The sequence below is a fragment of the Antedon mediterranea genome, chromosome 4 (assembly GCF_964355755.1).
Source record: "Antedon mediterranea chromosome 4, ecAntMedi1.1, whole genome shotgun sequence".
Taxonomy (NCBI): domain Eukaryota; kingdom Metazoa; phylum Echinodermata; class Crinoidea; order Comatulida; family Antedonidae; genus Antedon; species Antedon mediterranea.
In genome coordinates this window covers 30672264-30690825 of record NC_092673.1, presented here as the reverse complement: position 1 = coordinate 30690825, position 18562 = coordinate 30672264, and the positions used below count along the sequence as shown (strand labels likewise).

Genomic DNA, 18562 nt, shown 5'->3' with positions numbered 1-18562 from the left:
TTATTGAGTTAAGGGACTTAAGTGTGATTGGTGAATATGGCCACTGGTATATTAATAGTAGTAGTAAAACTGTGAATTTGCTGACATTATTTTCAGATGGCCCAAAATCAGATTGGAAAAGTTCTTTGGTTTTAAAATTTGGAAGAGTTAGTATTAAACCATCATCATGATATAGGTAGATTCTTCTTGCATAGGCCAAATAAAAAAAATAAGATTCAGTTTCACATCCAGGAGTTTAAATATTTTTTATGCAGGGCTCTATACCATCATACAGTATAATATACTGGATGTTTGATGATACAGTATTAAAAGCTCTGTCTACACTATCAAACTAGTTTGATGTGCCCAAATATGGTAGTGATATACCCAAATATGGTAACAAACTGCTTGTTGGATAAAGGATACGATTTGGTTTGGCCTACACTCGAGACCTGTAGCAAAATCCTATCAGTGACTCTGTCTTCTAACTCTATTATCTGCTTTCGCTTCATGTGTTTGTGTATAGCAAACACAGCCTGACGTAGCTTTGGTTGTATCTTCTTAAGAAGCTCAGAGGTTGTACATATGACAAACACACCAATCACCTTCATTCCACCTAGCATCATTCGTGACACCTAATAAAATAAACAATTATTATTTAGAATATTGCATAAAAAATTATATTCTTTTTTTTATTAATGTGAATGGATGCTAATGAACATTACTAAAATACTTCTCTTGGAACATCCCTATTCAGGGGACCCTATTCTCAAGGGGAATTAGAGTATATGTCTTAATACACAGCCAATCCCTGTACAGGGGACATCCCACCCCACAATATTAATAATAGTCTGTTAAAAAATAGACATCAAAAAGTAGTTCATAATTCATTTTAGCTGTCAAAGAGAGAGGGGAGCCAGGCGAGGAAGGAGGGGGTGGGGGCAGGCATAGGGGAAGGAGGAGCTAGGCATAGGGGAAGGAGGAGCCAGGCATAGTGGAAGGAGGAGCCAGGCATAGGGGAAGGAGAAGCCGGGCATAGGGGAAGCCAGGCAGAGGTGAAGCTACTGTAGGGGAAGGGGGAAATAGGGAAGCCAAAGCCATAACGGGGGGAGTTGGGGCCAGGCATAGGAGAAGCGCTACTCCTAAATTTGCCTGTAGTGTTAAAAGGGGTTCTCATGTATGACCTGTATAGAATGTTGAGCAAGCCACTGGTCATCAATAACTTCCGTGTTACTATCACCTCCATCTGGACTTGGTGTGGGAACTAACATCATGGCAAAATCCTTCCCAAAATCATTCTATATTATAAAAAAGAAGGTGCAATTAATGGTTTTTTTCTACCTATAAAATTAGTGAGCAGTACAAGATAACAAATATTATTGCGTAAATTGTGTGTGCGGTAAAGAACAATAGTCAACTAGGACTTACAACAGGACCAAATATCGCCTGGTATATGGTTTTATGTACATGCTAACATAATATTTAATGTTAAAATAAATGATATTGCACATTTGATACATTTTTTATGTGAAAAACTGTCAAAATACTGATTAGATTTATTCTGAAACTGAAAATGATGTGGATTTTTTTAACACATTATTGTGAGTCTAGAATATGTGACGAATGAAAATCAAAGTATATAACAATATTTGGCGCTAGTTCCGTTTCGCACCTGTCATTTATTTCGACTCAAAATTTGTTTAGTAACTTTATCGTGAGTACCACACCTTAGAATTAGGCCTCAAAAATACTTTTACGAAGGAGATCACACAAAAAGTAACAAATAAATCCTTTAAATTGATGACGTGTTTCTCGCACATCTGTTCGTGAATTTCGCATACGCCATGTTCAATACTTTTTGTGTGATCTTCTTCGTAAAAGTATTTTTGAGGCCTAATTCTAAGGTGTGGTACTTACGATAAAGTTACTAAACAAATTTTGAGTTGAAATAAATGACAGGTGCGAAACGGAACTAGCGCCCAATATTTTAACTGACTTTAACTGGTTTCTGGAAAGAAAACTATATATTAAATAAAATTTACCACTTGGCCTAGTAGAGCATGTTAATACATGTACGTACTTAATCAGTTTATAACACACAGACCTACCGGGCGTAGATTAGTATGACCGGTCGTTCATAACTGGCGGCCGAAATGACTCCGTTTAGAGGAGGAACGACCAAGTTGGATAGAATTCGCATGCTTATTTATACGTACCATTTGGCCTACAATTAAACCTACGTTAAGTGAACGAGGATCTTCACGATTAGATTCTATTATGTTTTTTATTTGATCTGTGGCATAAATTGTTCGCCCCATTTCTAAAGATTTTATTTCAATAACGAAATCTGTGACTTTTTTCAGTAAAATATCTGACAATCTGTTTCACTTCGACACGTATTATTTCACCGTGTTTTCCCCGTGCACACAAGAATGAATTGTGGCTCAATGTAAAAAATGAAACACAAACGGCGCAGACTGACATTTCTGTAGTCAAAACAAAAAATTTTTCGTCTTTAGTCAATTTTTGTTGGATGGAAAAAAGGCCATCCATCATCCACGTCGCGGATCGGCGGCTAGGCTACCCCTCCCTGACATTTTTATGTATTTTGTTATGTCACAGTGAGAACTATTTTGATAAATCATGGCTGAAGATAGTGTTATTTGGAAACCAGTCTCACTTACTTTTGTTCAGTACCAGCAAGGTAAGCTCAATAATAGGTGAAATCTACATTAAAGGGCCAACCCGACGAAGGCCTACCATAATTACCAATTAAAGCAGAGACAATAGGCAGAATACGGATGTCTGGGTCTATCAGTGCAGTGCCAGGTCAATTCGACCCGTTGGTCACAGCAAAAAAGCATTGATTGCATATTATTAATATTATGTCAAGGGAGAATAATGTTGAGAAATATTATTTCTCCATGAATATGTAGGCCTAGTCTGCGCTGTTTGTTATTGTTGTATTGTAGGCCTAGCTTAGTTAAATTAAGGCTTAATTAGCTAGCTAGGCCTAGGCCCTAACTATATTATTAAATTATTAATTAATTTAAACAGTAAAACACAAGATTAATTTTGTAATATCAAAATTATATTAATAAATGAATGAATGAGAGAACACATGAAATAAGTAGGTCATGAGACATGCTATTCTTTACTGTTTTTTGTGTGGTATTTTTGTTATAAACATGTGATTTTATGATGCTGAATTAAGTGCCCCAAAAGAGTCAGCTCAACAACTTTCATGTTTCATAAATAAACAAACGTGTTCTTTCTGCTGTATGTAATAAAAGTAGATATTGTTCATTATCCATGAAAAATTTGGCCGTGCATAAAAAAAGTTCATCTTTGTTAAAGAAATAAATACTGTCAGATTTGTGGTGAAAAATGAAACTCTGTTGAGATTTCTTTTCCATGTGAATCAATTTTACAAAAACATGTTTTGACGTAAAATTTTTTAATTTAAAAGTTTAGGCTTCCCTAACTAGGACAGTCTAGTTCTATTGTAAAGTTACATTGTTTTAGGGTCATTCCATGTCAAATCACCCAAAAAAAAAAAAATTTATACATACCTCACCATCTCAGATTTTGATCAAATTTGAAATATATGGTAATCACTATGAAAAAATTCAAAATTTCAAATTTTGTTTAAATCGGACAAACCGTTGAAAAGTTACGGGCAATTCAAATGGCCGAAAATTGCGAAAAAGAGCAAAATCTTGCAAGATTGTCAATTTTAAAACGTGAATATTTTCAAAACTACTAGTTTGATTTTAATGAAAAAAGTAGCAAATTAATGGCCATTCAAGGAGGATTCCAAATCTGTAATCAGAATTTATTAAAACTCATAACTTTATTATTATTTTTTTCTTTAAGGTGATCTCATTGGAAAACTGCTGGCCTATTTCAGTTTAACTCCAGTATTTATGTTAGTGGGTTTTTGTGCAATTCTATTGTTTAGAAGAGAACTACATACAGTAAGTTTTAATCACATATTTCTTTAATTAAGTCCCAAATAAATATAGTATTATTATAATTATTAAAATGTTTGAAGGCACAGTGCATCTAGTAGCCTAGGTCAGAAAGACACCACAATCTGTTTCAAACAGTGGCAAACTTGGTGAATGTTTTCTAGTGTGCTAGGCTTTAATGTTGTCTAGAACATTAACTATCAATTTGTTGTTAATTTAGATTACTTTCCTGACTGGTTTGGTGCTGAATGAAGGAATAAATTGGATTGCAAAGCATATCATAAAGGAACCAAGACCTGTACGAGGTTAGTAATAGTATTTTAATATTTTAATTGTAAATAAAATACTATTCATTCACATTAGACATGTTTGATCATTGACTGTAACTGAAGACTCATTCAAGAATCATTAGTACATTTATATTTATATTCAAGGTTTAATTTATTCATCCAAAGAAATCATTCAGGCAGCCAAAGGCTGAAATGAGTACAATTTTACAAATATAAAAAATTAAAAATTAATGTACATTATACACTAATAAAATTTTTTTTTTTAAAACACAAAAGCATAAAAAGTCAAGTTAATGTATAATTAGCATTCAACAACTTTTTTTATTTATTTTTTTTTATTCAAATTTTCACAAAAATGTACATACATAGAAAGAAAAAGACATAACATATAAAAAGAGTAAAATTCAGTGAAGGGTAGGACCAACAGGTGGTAAACACCTCTAGAACGGTCCAATCGCAAATTGCACAATGAAATAATGAAAAGGTTTATAACATTATGAAAAATATTTAAATATAATAGTAATTAAGTAACGACTGATAAAATAAAAGATTTATCATGTATTATTAGCATTCATCACCTTAACCATATATGGTAGGATTGTTAGAACACAATTTACAAGCGTGTGTTCTTTTTTACTTTGTTAGGTCACGAAGGGTTTGGAGAATATGGTATGCCTTCTAGTCATGCACAGTTTATGGCCTTTTTTGCCATCTATGTTGTCCTTTTCATATGTATCAGGTAAGGCTCTTAATCATCTGTAAGACACTTAATAATAATATTATTACTTGTGCTGCCTTGGTATTTTTATATATCATTGTTTTATTTATTGACTAAAGATACCGAGATATATATATCCCAGATTTATAAAGTGCGTAATGTACATATTATTACCCTCGTAATTTTTGGATAAAAAACGTATGAAAACATACTCCTACAATGTAGCTAGTAGTAACCAGCACAAAGCTGTGTCTTGACATTACCAGGTACCCATTTGTACACATGGGTGGATAGAGGCAACGCAAGTGTCTTGCTTAAGGATACTGTACAAGCAATGCGACGAGCGTTGGATTTCAACCCACGATGAAATCAGTTATTAGTTCAACGTCCAACATACTGCTCCACAAATCTTTAATTGAATTTAACTGTAGAAAGTGCATTATAATACTTACAGAATCAATTACCATTTATTATCTCAACCTCTTTAGACTTCACCAACCATCTTCATACTCTTTCATTGATAATATATGGAGAATTATAATTGGTGTGGGAGTTGTTTTTCTTGCTGTTATTGTATCATATAGTCGGTAAGTAAAAAATATATGTGAATATATATAAAAGGCAAATTACTGAAAATAATGGAAAAGCTGTGCGTATCAGTGGCAGGATCTCAATGGAGATACAATATAAAATATGCAAAAAGCTAAATCAAAACAATAAAGTAAATCATCCTCAAAAATATATTGTACGGTATATAAATATTATAATATAGTAATTTGTTTTCATTGAGTTTTATGAGTTTAATGTATGTTGTAAGATAGAAGTCAACTTTATTGTCAAAATTAGTTTTAAAATTTATTTTGTACCGAGTAGAATCTTAAATAATTAATAAAATGTGAAACAGTTTAAAATAAATTATAATATAAATTACTGTTGAAATCTGTATGTTTATGCATCTATAGTAAAGTAATGTAATTTGTAAAAATACTAAAGCATTATTTGACACAAATCACATACAGTATAGTGAAATATAGTTATTATTTTAATTTTGTATTTTTGTCTTCTCTAGTGTTTATCTTCAATACCATACTACATCTCAGGTGCTATGCGGTGCTTTACTTGGTATAATACTTGCTATTCCATGGTTTGTTTTAACACAAGTAAGTTTCTATGCAACAAAAAACATATTTAACCTATATCTGCACCATTGACTAAATAGAAGAAAGTATGATATTGTTTATAATAAATTAGTAAAATAAATTGATACTCCTGGTAGGAAGGATTACTATATCAGGAGTCTTGCTGGGCATATCCCTTCCATTCCCATCCTTGATTTCTTCCCTACTCCACCACAGATTGTAGCAGACTTTCATTTTCATGAAAACCTGTCACAGCTTTTCTCATACGCAAAAACATATTAACAATGCATGCACCGCATATCTGTATGGTCATGTGGTATGTCATGAAAAAGAAAGCTCTGTTTGCACTATCAAACTAGTTTGACAAAAAGAAGTTTGATGTGCCTAAATACTGTATTGATATGCCCAAATATGGTAGTGATCATCATGTCATATATGGGCACATCACATTTTTCGTCACATAAAGTTTGATATTGTAGACAGAGCTAAACGAGTACAGTGTTTTATCAGTATGTTGTTCACAGTAACTAATAATTGATTATCACTATTTTAACATTTACAATTACATCTTTCAGCTTGTATTTACTCCATTTTTCCCGTGGATTGCATCATGGGGCGTGTCAGAATACTTTATGATTCGTGACTCTACTTTAATTCCAAATATTTTGTGGTTTGAATACACCACTGCAAGAACAGAAGCCAGGTGACGTAGTTTGTGTTTATATAATGTTTCATTTAGCTATTGTCAATTAAGTTAAATTTTTAAGCGCAATTTGTGTCTGAGAAAACATGTTTCATCGACCATGTTTTAGTGATCCTGTTAGGCCACCAAATGTTAGTTATGCCCCTTATGGTATTTCATGCTGAGGAATCTTTCACTAGTCTAAGGATGTGACATGGGCACTTGTTGCAAGAGGTCATCAGGTGTACAGTTCCATAGAAAAATTATTGCAATTTAGTTGTTCAGTATTTTAAGACATTTTAAAAGAAAAATGTTAAAGAAATGTTTTATTAATGATTATCTTCCAGTTCACCTAATTGTAATTTTGTGTAACTTAAGACTTTAACAAAAAATGTTTTATTTGAGCTAATGATTGTTTTTTACTATTTTTTTAGACAAAGGAACAGAAAGAGTAAGTCGCAGTAGTCTCAATGTAGACCTAATTGAGGTTGCTTAGGCTACCCACAGATACACAGGAGCAAGACTGAGGCTACATAGGCTAAATACTAGGTGATTGGTATAACAAAGCGGCCTAGACAAAATACTAGTCCATCAGATGACTGAGACTTCGACTCTGGATTGTTGTTCTAAGGTTAATGACGAAGATTTTAACCAATAAGATGAGTTTTTTAAAATTTGAACGAATGAAATGAAACGTTTTTGATGTTTTTTTATGAAAGATAGTGAATGAAATTTTTTTAAATGGTGATTTTGAATTTTCAGATGGAAAAGATGCCTAGAATAACCAGTGAATTTTTATTGTACTAATTACAAAACAATGACCTTTTAGATGTTATTGCAGTTTGTTAATGACATCATAAGTGAAACATGTAATTTTTTTAGAATTTTTTAAGCCTGTTTTCCATTAGGCAATTAGTCATGCGAATGCAATGTTTTCGCTGAAACAAAATTAAGCTACCCTTTCCACTACAGCACAAATACCTTTTGCTTTGCAAAAAGTAGAAACTATTTAAACTACTATAATAAAAAAAAGCGAAAAAAACGTCGCAGAAAAATTATGGAAATGGAAATCCTAGTGGAAAACAGGTATTAACACTATAGCTTTTATTAGTCTACAAAACTTGGTTTTTGAAGGTCACAAATTCTTGGCATCTTGGTATAGCATAGAGATATTATAGTAAAATATAATAATTATCTTTATGGGTATAGGTAGCATTTGAAATGCTAGATTTAAAGGAATCGTGTAAGCTTGTTTTTTTTTTCACAATGGTGAATTGATATTTGCAAAGAGTCTGATTGTTTTAATTGTTTACTCCAATAAGATATTGAGGCTGATAATTTGACTAGCCAATAGAGGGAGTTTTTATTCTCATTTGATGTAACAATACCTTAGTTACACAAATGTATTATATATTTTCTATATATTATATACTATGTATCATATTACATATATATTATATAATTTATAAAAGAAAGAAAACACTAATATATGGGTATGGTAGTGTCTAGTTCGTGCCTAACTTACCTGGATAAATCGACATAGTCCTTTCCCCTCTAAGGTGATAGCAAAACTCATAACTAAATATCAATTGCATAACTGTATAGATAGATACTGATTTGAAATTGTAGAAAGCATTTTTACAATCTTAAATTTTACAAACTTAAATTGTTATTTTTCTGAATTGATTTTTATGACTCCGTCAAGTTATAAAAACCAATTGAAACTCTGCCATCTCGGAAAAAATCAAACAATCTTGTCTGTAATTAGAGACATCATATAAACGCCACCTATATAGGGACAATGCCAGAAGCTTGGTTCCCACTAGGATACAACCCAAGGACGTAAGAACGCAAGTAATAAAGCTTGGTTCCCAATAGAATCAAACGCAAGAACGTAAGTCGCAACGTAAGCGAATTGACCAATTACAAGCGACTGTTCGAATAATCCATCACTTTTGATTGGTCAATTCACTTGCGTTGCGACTTACGTCTTTGCGTTTGGGTCCTAGTGTAAACCAATTTTTACACAACATAAGAAATTTGACCAATCAAAACCTAATGGACCATCCGAACTACCCGCTTGTGATTCTTCAACTCACTTGCGTTGAGCTTACGTCGTTGCGTTCAAATGGAAACTAAGCTTTACGGCGTACTTACGTCCTTGCGATGGGTCCTAGTGGGAACCAAGCTATATAGATACAACGCCATATTTATGTAATTAAATGAACGTTAAATCTCAGCATACCGTTCATTCAGAGTCTTTAATCATTGAGTCTATAGGCATAATTTGTGCGAGACCAAAACTCATTTATGTTAAATTGAATTTACATTATGCAAGGTGCTGCTTTGAATACCAAAGGGAACATTCATTTTCCGTGTATCATCATCAGTACTGTAGGCCTACTTGTAATCAGGGATTGCTATTGTTATCATTAGGTTCATTATGTATAAAATAGAATGCTTGTAGCTATGGGGTTCCTAAGGTAGAGTAACCAAGGCAATTAAACAGCAGGACACTTAGCTCGCCTTGCCAAGATAGGAACCTTGTACTTTGATCGTATGTCTGGCTGCGGCAAATACCAACAGTATTGTACTATGTACATATGCGCAGTGTCTGTTAAAGCGTGGAACTGATCGTGTCGCAGCCACAGGTACACCCTTTGATCTCCGGAGCTCAGCATCCTGTTGTTAGATTGCCTTGGAATAACCACCTCAGCCGTTGCTATAAGAAAATTTGTTCTGCAGCGATTTCATTTAACACTATTTCTATAATTCATTGAATGGGATGGTTTTGCTTTTTTAATCCAATTGTTTTATCCCAACGTAGTGTAGGCCTAATGGACTCATAATTGTGTATGTTAAAATGAACATTAATGTTTACTCTTATATGATGGACGAAATGTGTGTGATTTTATACCACCTGAAATGATTTCGGTTACCAGAACAAATTCGTATTTGTGTCGAGTTTTAGGCTGCATTCGCGTCTAATTGGTTCTCACCATGACGCAGCGCAAGGACGTTAGCGCACGCAAACCTGACTAATCGCGACGCGATGGATCACCCGAACTGTCGCTTGTGATTGGTAAACTCAATTGCGTTGCGTCTACGCATAGTTGCGTCGCGCAAAGCTTTTTTGAGAACCGGATTTCACGTTACTGTAATCATGGAGAATTAAGTTAATTCTTCATGCTATAATAATGTACATGGAAATGCCTATTAAGTGGACACATTAAAACAAATGAGGGGCAATAGTCTATGTTTTAACATTACGACCAACCCATATTCAGGGCCGGGGAGCGATATTTCCTTTCGTACTTCTTTGGGGACCCTCATGAAACGTCACAAAATAAACATGAATATTAGTCATATCCATAAGGTGTGACGTAAGAATTGATCTAACTACAAATGTTTTGTGTCGAGCCGTCTGCTGTGTAGTCGAGTGGGGTTTGAATACCATGAGCAACTTCTTTTTACTTTAAAGTGGAGAGAGATTATTTAGAAGGTTAGGTTGTTTTTAGGAAGTAATTCGGCTATCTTTCACATAAGGGGTCCCCAACTTATGTACGAAAAAAAAAATCATTTTAGAGGTATGCACTTTGTTGTGTGGTACCGGAAGGTTACTTCTACACTAATTATAATAGTTCACATGTTGTTGAGTAAAAGTCGTCATGGCACGCACCATGACATGAAAAGTGTTTTATTCAAGCAGAAAATGTTTCAGGAAGGATATTTTAAAAATATTGAATAGTATGGTTGGTAAAACAACTAACCAAGATTGTGGCACAAGTATTTTGTCTACATTGCAAAGTTTTGCGTATTTTGGGGTGACGAGCGCGTCGTCTGCGCGTTCATCGTACACGTGGTCCACACAAAACTTTCGTATTTTGCTAATTGCGGTGTGCTGAAACGTGTAAACATTCGATTCGTCAATATTGCGCCAATAATTTTAACGTAAACTTACCAAAAACATTTCCGTGTCGCAGTCCCTCAAGAAACGTAAATGTAGCAATAGCCACGCATTTTGAACGATAGTTTGCAATGACATCATTAATATTCATGACGTCATAACAGAATGTATTACTCAGAAAAGGTATTTTTTCTCAAAACAACTTTTTTTTTGTGAATTTGATTATAATTGTTTAATGAAATTATTCATTGGACTGATTTAAGTCGTAATAAACAATAAATTTTATATTATTCGAAGTTGTGTCGTTAGAGTGTATATTGTTGATAATATTCTCAGGTTGTATTTAAATATAAACGAGAAAACGACAAGAGAAAACCAGGTTCTTGTTTCTATTTTAGAATGTTGTCGGCATGTATATGCAAATTACTAATTTGCATATTCAGTAGATGTCCGTTGTACCGTCACATTCACAGCGGCGCGCGATATTCGAAGACGATTGGAAAAATTAAGGTTTATCTGATGTGACATGTTATGTGACTAGCCTATAGATATTTGAGGATTAAATAGGGCTAGATATTTCGTATGGACCATGGCTAAAACCAAAAAGCGGGAAAACCACTCCCGGGATTGGACAATATGCGGACTAGCCTGCTTTGCCTTTTCGTACGTGGTGGCTGGAGCTTTGATGGCTTCTCCTGGCATACGAGTGGTGCTCGAGTACCCGTTGTTTAAAACGGGCTCTGTGATCTGGGGTGGAATACTGGTATGTGATGTTTAATTCATTTCTTTATTGACTCTCATCGTACGTTACAGTATTGCCATATAACACATAGATAACAAATACAACACAGATCGAAAACAAAATATAAAATCGATTGACTCTTTGTCGTAAAGTTAAATTTTACATTTTTGACGGAACTTGGATTTAAAACAATTAGCAAACTGTAATTATAACATCTTCATGGCTCTATAATAATATCTATGTACTATTAAGAAAATTTATAAATGAATCTATGTAGGGTTTTTTTTTTAAATTGAAAAAGGTATTTGCCATTGGACTGTATATTCTGGGTCTCTGTCGGTGCATGGAATATATTAATAAATTAAAGGTAAGTGGGTTTACCTTTTTGAACGTACCCAATAGTAATTTTGAATTATTTGTATACATACAGGAGGTGTAGGTCTACATAGAACACATTTATTAGACTTATGTTCGCGCATGTGCGTTTCTACAAGTTATTTGCCGAGTTTTGATTACTATTTATTACAGGTGGCTGTCATCCTGATTATGCAAATTCTTGTCTGTGCTGTTTGCATCGCCAATATCCCAATACTGAAATGCGTGGAATGGGAATACTTCACTGGTAAAAATGAAGATTTGATCGAAGATAACAACGTTATCTACATAGGTATGTGGTTCCACTTCTATAGGTATATTCCACGGTGTTAGTGGTTATACACGCTCTAATTCAGTTTAGGCTATTCGATTTACCACAAAAAAAGGCGTACAGTAAAATACTGGAAATTCAAATTTTTGGGTAGGTTACTTTGAATTTAATATCACTGCTGTTTATTTTCGTCTGTTGTAGGCCCTAGGCCTATAATGTTGCACTGCAAAGGATTACTAACAGTAAGCCTACTGTATAGGACTAAGCGTATTCGAATATTTTATATTTTATCTTTGATTGACTAAACTAAATGTTCATGTTCTTCGCATGGCCTTTCTTCCACTTTTTATACACGTTTACATATCTGCGTGATCGACTGTATTTTCGCACAGCAGCATTATACGTTTAATATTGTTAATAATTTTGTTTTCTTTTGTACTTAAATTTTCGTTGTGGGACTCCCTTTACAAACATTCTGTGTATTGTCTTGGTTGGTTGAAATATATATTTATACTGGGTAACCTCTTCAGTCAAAGACTGGTCTCCCAGAGGGTCCAGTTGGTGATCAGTGGCTGTGATGTACTAATACACCGGGGTAACCCCCTACTCGTCTCGAAAGATGTACTAGGTTCTTTAAAGTGCACACGAGCAAGTTGTGTACACTGGACCTACAGTTTATAGTCCTTATCCGAGAAGACTTGTTTTGTTGTTGTTTTTTGTGTACTGTATGTTTTTAAAGAGATTTCAAATAAAAATGATATATTTTATTTTTCAAGCACAAAACAAATTGTGTTAATATTTTGTCTTGTTTTAGCATATTTATTGACGTTAGTTGGTACTGTAATCGGTCTTGTTTCCTCAATCTTCGGTATATTGTATACCGTTGTAATAACCAATCGGATTCGTTCAAGATTGAAACACTATATGGCTGATTTAGAGCGTATCCACCAATCATCGGAGAGGAAAATGGTAAGCTATTTTAACAGTATAAAAGTTGTATGAAAGCGCCACCTATATACTTATTTTGTTCAAACTTACTTGGTCTATAAAGCTCTGTCTACACTATCGAACTTTATGTGACAAAAAAAATGTGATGTGCCCATATATGGACACGAAGACGTCATATCACTACCATTTTTTGACACACAATGCTTTACAACTATTGAAATATGTACGAAAAGTTACTAAAACCAAACAAACTAAAACTAAATTCTCTATATAGCATTTGTAACAAAAAGGAAAACACTATTATAGTAGTAGATCCTTATGTATGTGTTTGTGTAGTATAAATAGTACTAGCTTTGTTTTAACCTTACTTTCAGAGCCCCATTTATGACGATGCTACTGGCGAAATAACACGGCAGATTGCGGGAATTCGAGTGAACGTTAGCCCTGGTAGCTGGGTGTTTCACGAGGGATCCAATAGTAAATCGTTGAGAACAGAATTGTCTTCACCAGTAAATATTACCTTTTTTTTAAATATAATAGTTTAACTAATAACTTCTCCTTTTATATTACAAAGTGTATTTGTGTGAACGTATGTTTGTATAAAGCTCTGTCTACACTATCGGAGTACGTTGCGTCTCATAGTAATAATTTTCCTCTCCATTAATTTTTTTAGAACACGCAAGAAACGACACTACTACCTGTACTGAACTTGTCTGCTGCAACCTGTTCAGATGACACAATGGTGACGTCACAGGAATCTATGCAGAACCGATTCATGGACAAGAGATTGGCTCGTCAACAGCCATTGACGAAACATCAGACAAACGAGCCATTGACGAAACATCAGACAAACGAGCCGACATTGAAACAAGAAGTAGCAATCCAAGATTATTTGCCACACGAGGAAAAGACCTTAATACCGCCAAACCCTAGCCTCAGATACGACCAAGTGCTGTTTCACCCTTCCACTAGGCCACCGAGTGTCATCTCGATCATATCGGATTCATCAAAAAGGAGAGATAGTCTATCTACGGAAGCAATCGTCGGTGAAACTGGATTAAACACTACCGACTGGGGAAGGGCTGATCACTCACCATCAAAATGGCCGTCACCACCAACGTGCGTAAAGTTAAGTTCATTTCCTAATAATAAAAATAATAATAAAGTTTTAAACGATGAATTGATTCCAGCTCCGCCCCGTTTCCAAGACCAACCGGCAAATAAAAAGAATAAAGAAAGAAATCTGCGGAAATGCCTTGTACCGGAAATCATCATCGCTCGTCCGCCCGAACCGCCAAAATGCATCATATTTGACGAAAACGATAACACGATCGTTTCAGCGTATCGGGCCAATTCATTGATGCCGTGTACTTTCCAGCAGCAGATGTTTAAACCTAACGTTCAGGCAGTAAAGCCGCTGATGACTGATTTTGAAAGTCCAATGCCGCCTGACCTCAGTCGTCAGGGAAGTATGTGTAATCTTATGGGTAACCATTCCCCTCTATTTGACATGTCATATACGCGATTATGAGAAACCAATGAAATATCCACTTAATTTTGGACTGCACTGTCTATAAAATTATTTATATATTTAAAAAATATCTATATTTTCTTATCGAGTTATATCAACCTTACTCGTCAGGGAAGTATGTGTACGTAATATTTGACATGTTATATACGCGATTATGAGAAACCAATGCAAAATGCACTTAGATTAAACTACCCAATTTTTGGACTGCATTTTGTATAACATTATTTATATATTTAAGAAATATCTATCTTTACTTTTCCATTTGTATACCCCTCAGTCGTCATGGAAGTATGTGTAACCTTATGGGTGACCCTTCACCTCCATTTGACTTAAATTAAACTACCCCATTTTTGGACTGCACTGTGTATACAATTATGTATATATTTAAGAAATATCTTTTCTTTCCGAGTTATATAAACCTCATTCGTCAGGGAAGTATGTTAACCTTATGGGTGACCTTTCCCCTCTTTTTGACAGAGGGGATTATGAGAAACCAATGCAATATGCATTTAAAATTATATTACCCCATTTTTAGACTGTGTTTAGAATTATTTATTAAAGAAATATCTTTATTTTCTTTCCGAGTTTAATATATTTTATATATATATATATTTATTTATTTTGTTTGAGAAAAGTAGTTATTATATCGCAATGTTTGTTCATTATGTATTAAGTTTACCAATATTTTTGTAAGAGAATCGTAATGTAAATCTAATGATGTGCATTTCGTTACTAGAAATAAAGTTTGATAATGCAACTAGTCTAAATGCAGCATTGGCTTCTCATACTATTTTTGTGATTGAATTCGAATGTCCTGTTTTAGCATATTAGATTCTTTTTAACCACAAAACGGGCCACAACAATTGCAGAAGAAACATTTATATATTATAAAAAATACTTTTTATCAAGACACTAGAATGTCAGTATACATACATGTAGGCCTACGTCATTGCAGTTAAGTTTAAGCGCCGATTTCCTTACTCTAAAGCACAAGTTGTAATATTTCGGATTTTGTACGTTAGAGCCATGGAAACTTGAAAGTTTACACATACGCTTTTTTGCTACTGGGTATTTCAGATAAGGTGCCAGACAAAATGAAAAAAAAGAACATGAATTATTGAGCACAGTTGACTAATAAACTAGCTCCCAATGGACCGGTGTGTATAGTCTGGGTCTGGGTAAATATTTCATCAAAATGACTATAACCTACAAAAGGTAGGACAGCAAACAAATTGTTAGTTCAAAGATTCAAAGTAAATTGATATATTACATTATATATTATATAGATATACTTATGTTACTTTCCCCACACCCTTATCACATCATCACAGAGCAACGCGGACTTGCTTTACTATTTGTTATTCATTAAAAGAAATCCAATTTTTGATCAAGATTTCATGATCCCGGTCGTTAATAATCGTTCCGAGCTTTGTAAACGACAAATGGACTTATTCTTATGGTGGTGGTACAATATTAAAATCGCTAATAGTTGACTCCCTCATCAACAAAACAAACAAAGTAGATGAAATCACGGGCGTGAAACTAATTTTGTTTATTTGGCCTAACTTTGTTCTACTAAAGCCTATCCCCTATAGATGACCGATGGCAGCAGTTCAATCGTGGTTCCTTTATCACACTGTAAGCATTCAGCCCCGACCTCTTTATATGACACATAATTCATGGGTATAATAAGCTCACTTTGATAGTAATTATCGTGGGGAATAATGAATATTTACCGCCCGTTCAGACCAATGTGCTTTCTCTTAAATAACAGGGCTTGTTTGTTGACTCAAACGATTGTTTATGTACAGTATGTATTCGCCAAACTTATATGAAATAATATTTCAAGTTTTATAGCGCATTACGCTGCGTTTAGAACTAAAAATAAATGTAAACAAATTAAGAAAAAAAGGGAAACAATTAGAAATTAAAATTAATTAAAAGCAATGTAAGTTGGCTGCGGATAGGCACCCAAGCAATTCCAAAGGTAGAGAGAGAGGAAAGAAAAATAACCATTAAGCTTTGTCTACACTATCAAACTAGAAAAAAACAAGTGTGATTGATTGATTGATTTTATTCGAAATTCATACAAATAGTTAAGATATACAATGTACATATTAAAAAAGAATACCAGGATAACTTATTAAGTCGACAAATAAAAAGTGAACTTATTTCCAATGGGGTTCAATCCGTATTAACTAAAAAAGTGAGTGGTTTGGCCTATAGTTGGGCCCAAATATGGAAGTGATATGCACAAATATGGTAGTGCTCTGACTTCATCATGTCCATGGGTACATCACATAAAGTTGATGCAGGTGTAAAATGTACGATGTAATGTTGTTACGATGGTACGATGCACTTTTTGTTTTATAGGCCTATTCGCACCTGTAGGCCACATAGATCACGAAAAACTGCAAATAACTGTGGCATGGTTCGCAAAGGAATTTACAGTTGCTTTAAGTTCCAATTAATAATTCTACTGAATATTTTATGTTTTAAAAAAAACACAAACGCATGATCGTTGTACTGTATATTCTAATCAAACGAGCTGAAAAAAAGACAGCAATACGATACATTAGTCAGGTATATATTATATAAATCTAAAAAAAGCGATTTTAGAAAGTTTTTTTAAATGTAGGTCATTGTAACTGTTTACTTTAAAACTCCATTACATTCACATCAGTGATATAATTAGCCAGAACTTTAATGGACACGCAACCCAAGACCGCCCTGATGTCCAGTCGCTGACCCTCTGTTAGAACCACTTGCTAGGGGTCATTCCACCGCGACGCACTTTTAAACATCATAGCGATATATGATTTCCGAAAATTCGCTGTATTCGGTTACTAATGACGACATACGGGAGCGTGTTAACTCCCAGGACATACATAAAATAACTTTTGAAAGTTTTGGAATTGGTTTCTCACGAACCGAATAGATCACCTGTTAGATACGTCAAAACATTTTGAACTTTATTCTACTGAAACTTTGAAAACAGAAATATAAACTTTTGATTTTTTTTAAGAGACAAATTTACCATTTGTAGCTACGCTATAAATGTGTTTAGTTTAAATGATTTAGTTTTTTAAACAATATTACTAAATTTAAGTTAAAAAACTGTATTTAATTTTTTATATTGTCATATTATGAGTTGTAATATCGCTCTATGCATTGAGCTCTTTATTTATTTTGTAGTTTTTATTAAGTTTCTCGGTATTTTCGTGGTACAATGTATTGCAAGCCAATTGGTATTTTACTAGACTTGCCTAACGTGTTTTCCTCTATATTTATTTAACACAAGCCAAGATATGAGCACTGTAATTTCCATTATATATTGGAGCACTCTGAGATCACTGAAAGTATGTTATAACAATGCCTTACGTTTGCTGCTGAAGCAGCCTAGACATTGTAGTGCAAGCATGATGTTTGTCTTAAATGACGTCCCATCCTTTGATGAGTTCATTAGCAAATCTGTTTTTAGTTTTAAAAATCGTGTGAACACAAGTAGTAATTCCTTGATCAATGGCCATTAATCGCCACGTTCTTAATGTGTCAAGAATGCACATACAATGGAATGCTTTGTTGCATTGACTTTATATATTGACATATCTTTGTTTTTTGTTCTATGAGCTGTTAGATTTAGATTTTTTTTTCTCTCTTTTGCTATGGATATAATATTATGTCACCATGATATTCCGAAATAAAAAGATAAATGAATGAATGAATGATAATAAAATGAATCTGTTACTGTTAGTCCACCAATTCGATTTTTGTCTGACGTATGAAACGCCATATGTGCCAAACTAATTTCGGTCTAGAACCTAGACTAGTCTTTAACGTGTATTCCTCTTCTTTGCTGGGATGTTTGCACCAACATGTTTCAATAAGAACTGCAAGTTTTTCTATTCTTCACTACATTATGCGCTCCATGACTTGCTTCCTGTGAAACTCTCAGACCACTCTATACTTTATTCGATATTCAAATCTTTTTAAGATGAAACCATTGTTT

At 33.9% G+C, this 18562-nt stretch overlaps 3 protein-coding genes across 5 annotated transcripts in view; 2 read left to right on the top strand and 1 right to left on the bottom strand.

Moving 5' to 3' along the window:
* LOC140047266 (protein odr-4 homolog) overlaps window positions 1-18562 on the bottom strand; it is a 38347-nt gene that overhangs the window by 3449 nt on the left and 16336 nt on the right. Inside the window, exons 1-3 of one of the 3 annotated variants that reach the window (XM_072092177.1) lie at window positions 2664-2795; window positions 1164-1277; window positions 406-614 (exon numbers count right to left, since the gene is read on the bottom strand). In XM_072092177.1, coding sequence (XP_071948278.1) covers window positions 406-614; window positions 1164-1253 — 299 coding nt within the window. In that variant the 5' untranslated portion in view covers window positions 1254-1277; window positions 2664-2795. Of the gene's footprint in view, window positions 1-405; window positions 615-1163; window positions 1278-2219; window positions 2395-2663; window positions 2796-18562 lie in introns of those variants that run through there. The other 2 variants (XM_072092175.1, XM_072092176.1) reach the window with 2 other exon arrangements.
* Window positions 2548-7741, top strand: LOC140047268 (dolichyldiphosphatase 1-like). The gene is made up of 8 exons (XM_072092179.1): window positions 2548-2683; window positions 3856-3956; window positions 4171-4255; window positions 4886-4979; window positions 5447-5545; window positions 6028-6118; window positions 6673-6800; window positions 7214-7741. The coding sequence occupies exons 1-8, from the start codon at window positions 2623-2625 to the stop codon at window positions 7242-7244; spliced, it is 690 nt and encodes a 229-aa protein (XP_071948280.1). The 5' UTR covers window positions 2548-2622; the 3' UTR covers window positions 7245-7741.
* Window positions 11209-15073, top strand: LOC140046310 (uncharacterized). The gene is made up of 6 exons (XM_072090898.1): window positions 11209-11449; window positions 11730-11795; window positions 11957-12095; window positions 12889-13043; window positions 13397-13531; window positions 13696-15073. Exons 1-6 carry the CDS (start codon window positions 11276-11278, stop codon window positions 14551-14553), a joined length of 1527 nt encoding a protein of 508 aa, XP_071946999.1. The 5' UTR covers window positions 11209-11275; the 3' UTR covers window positions 14554-15073.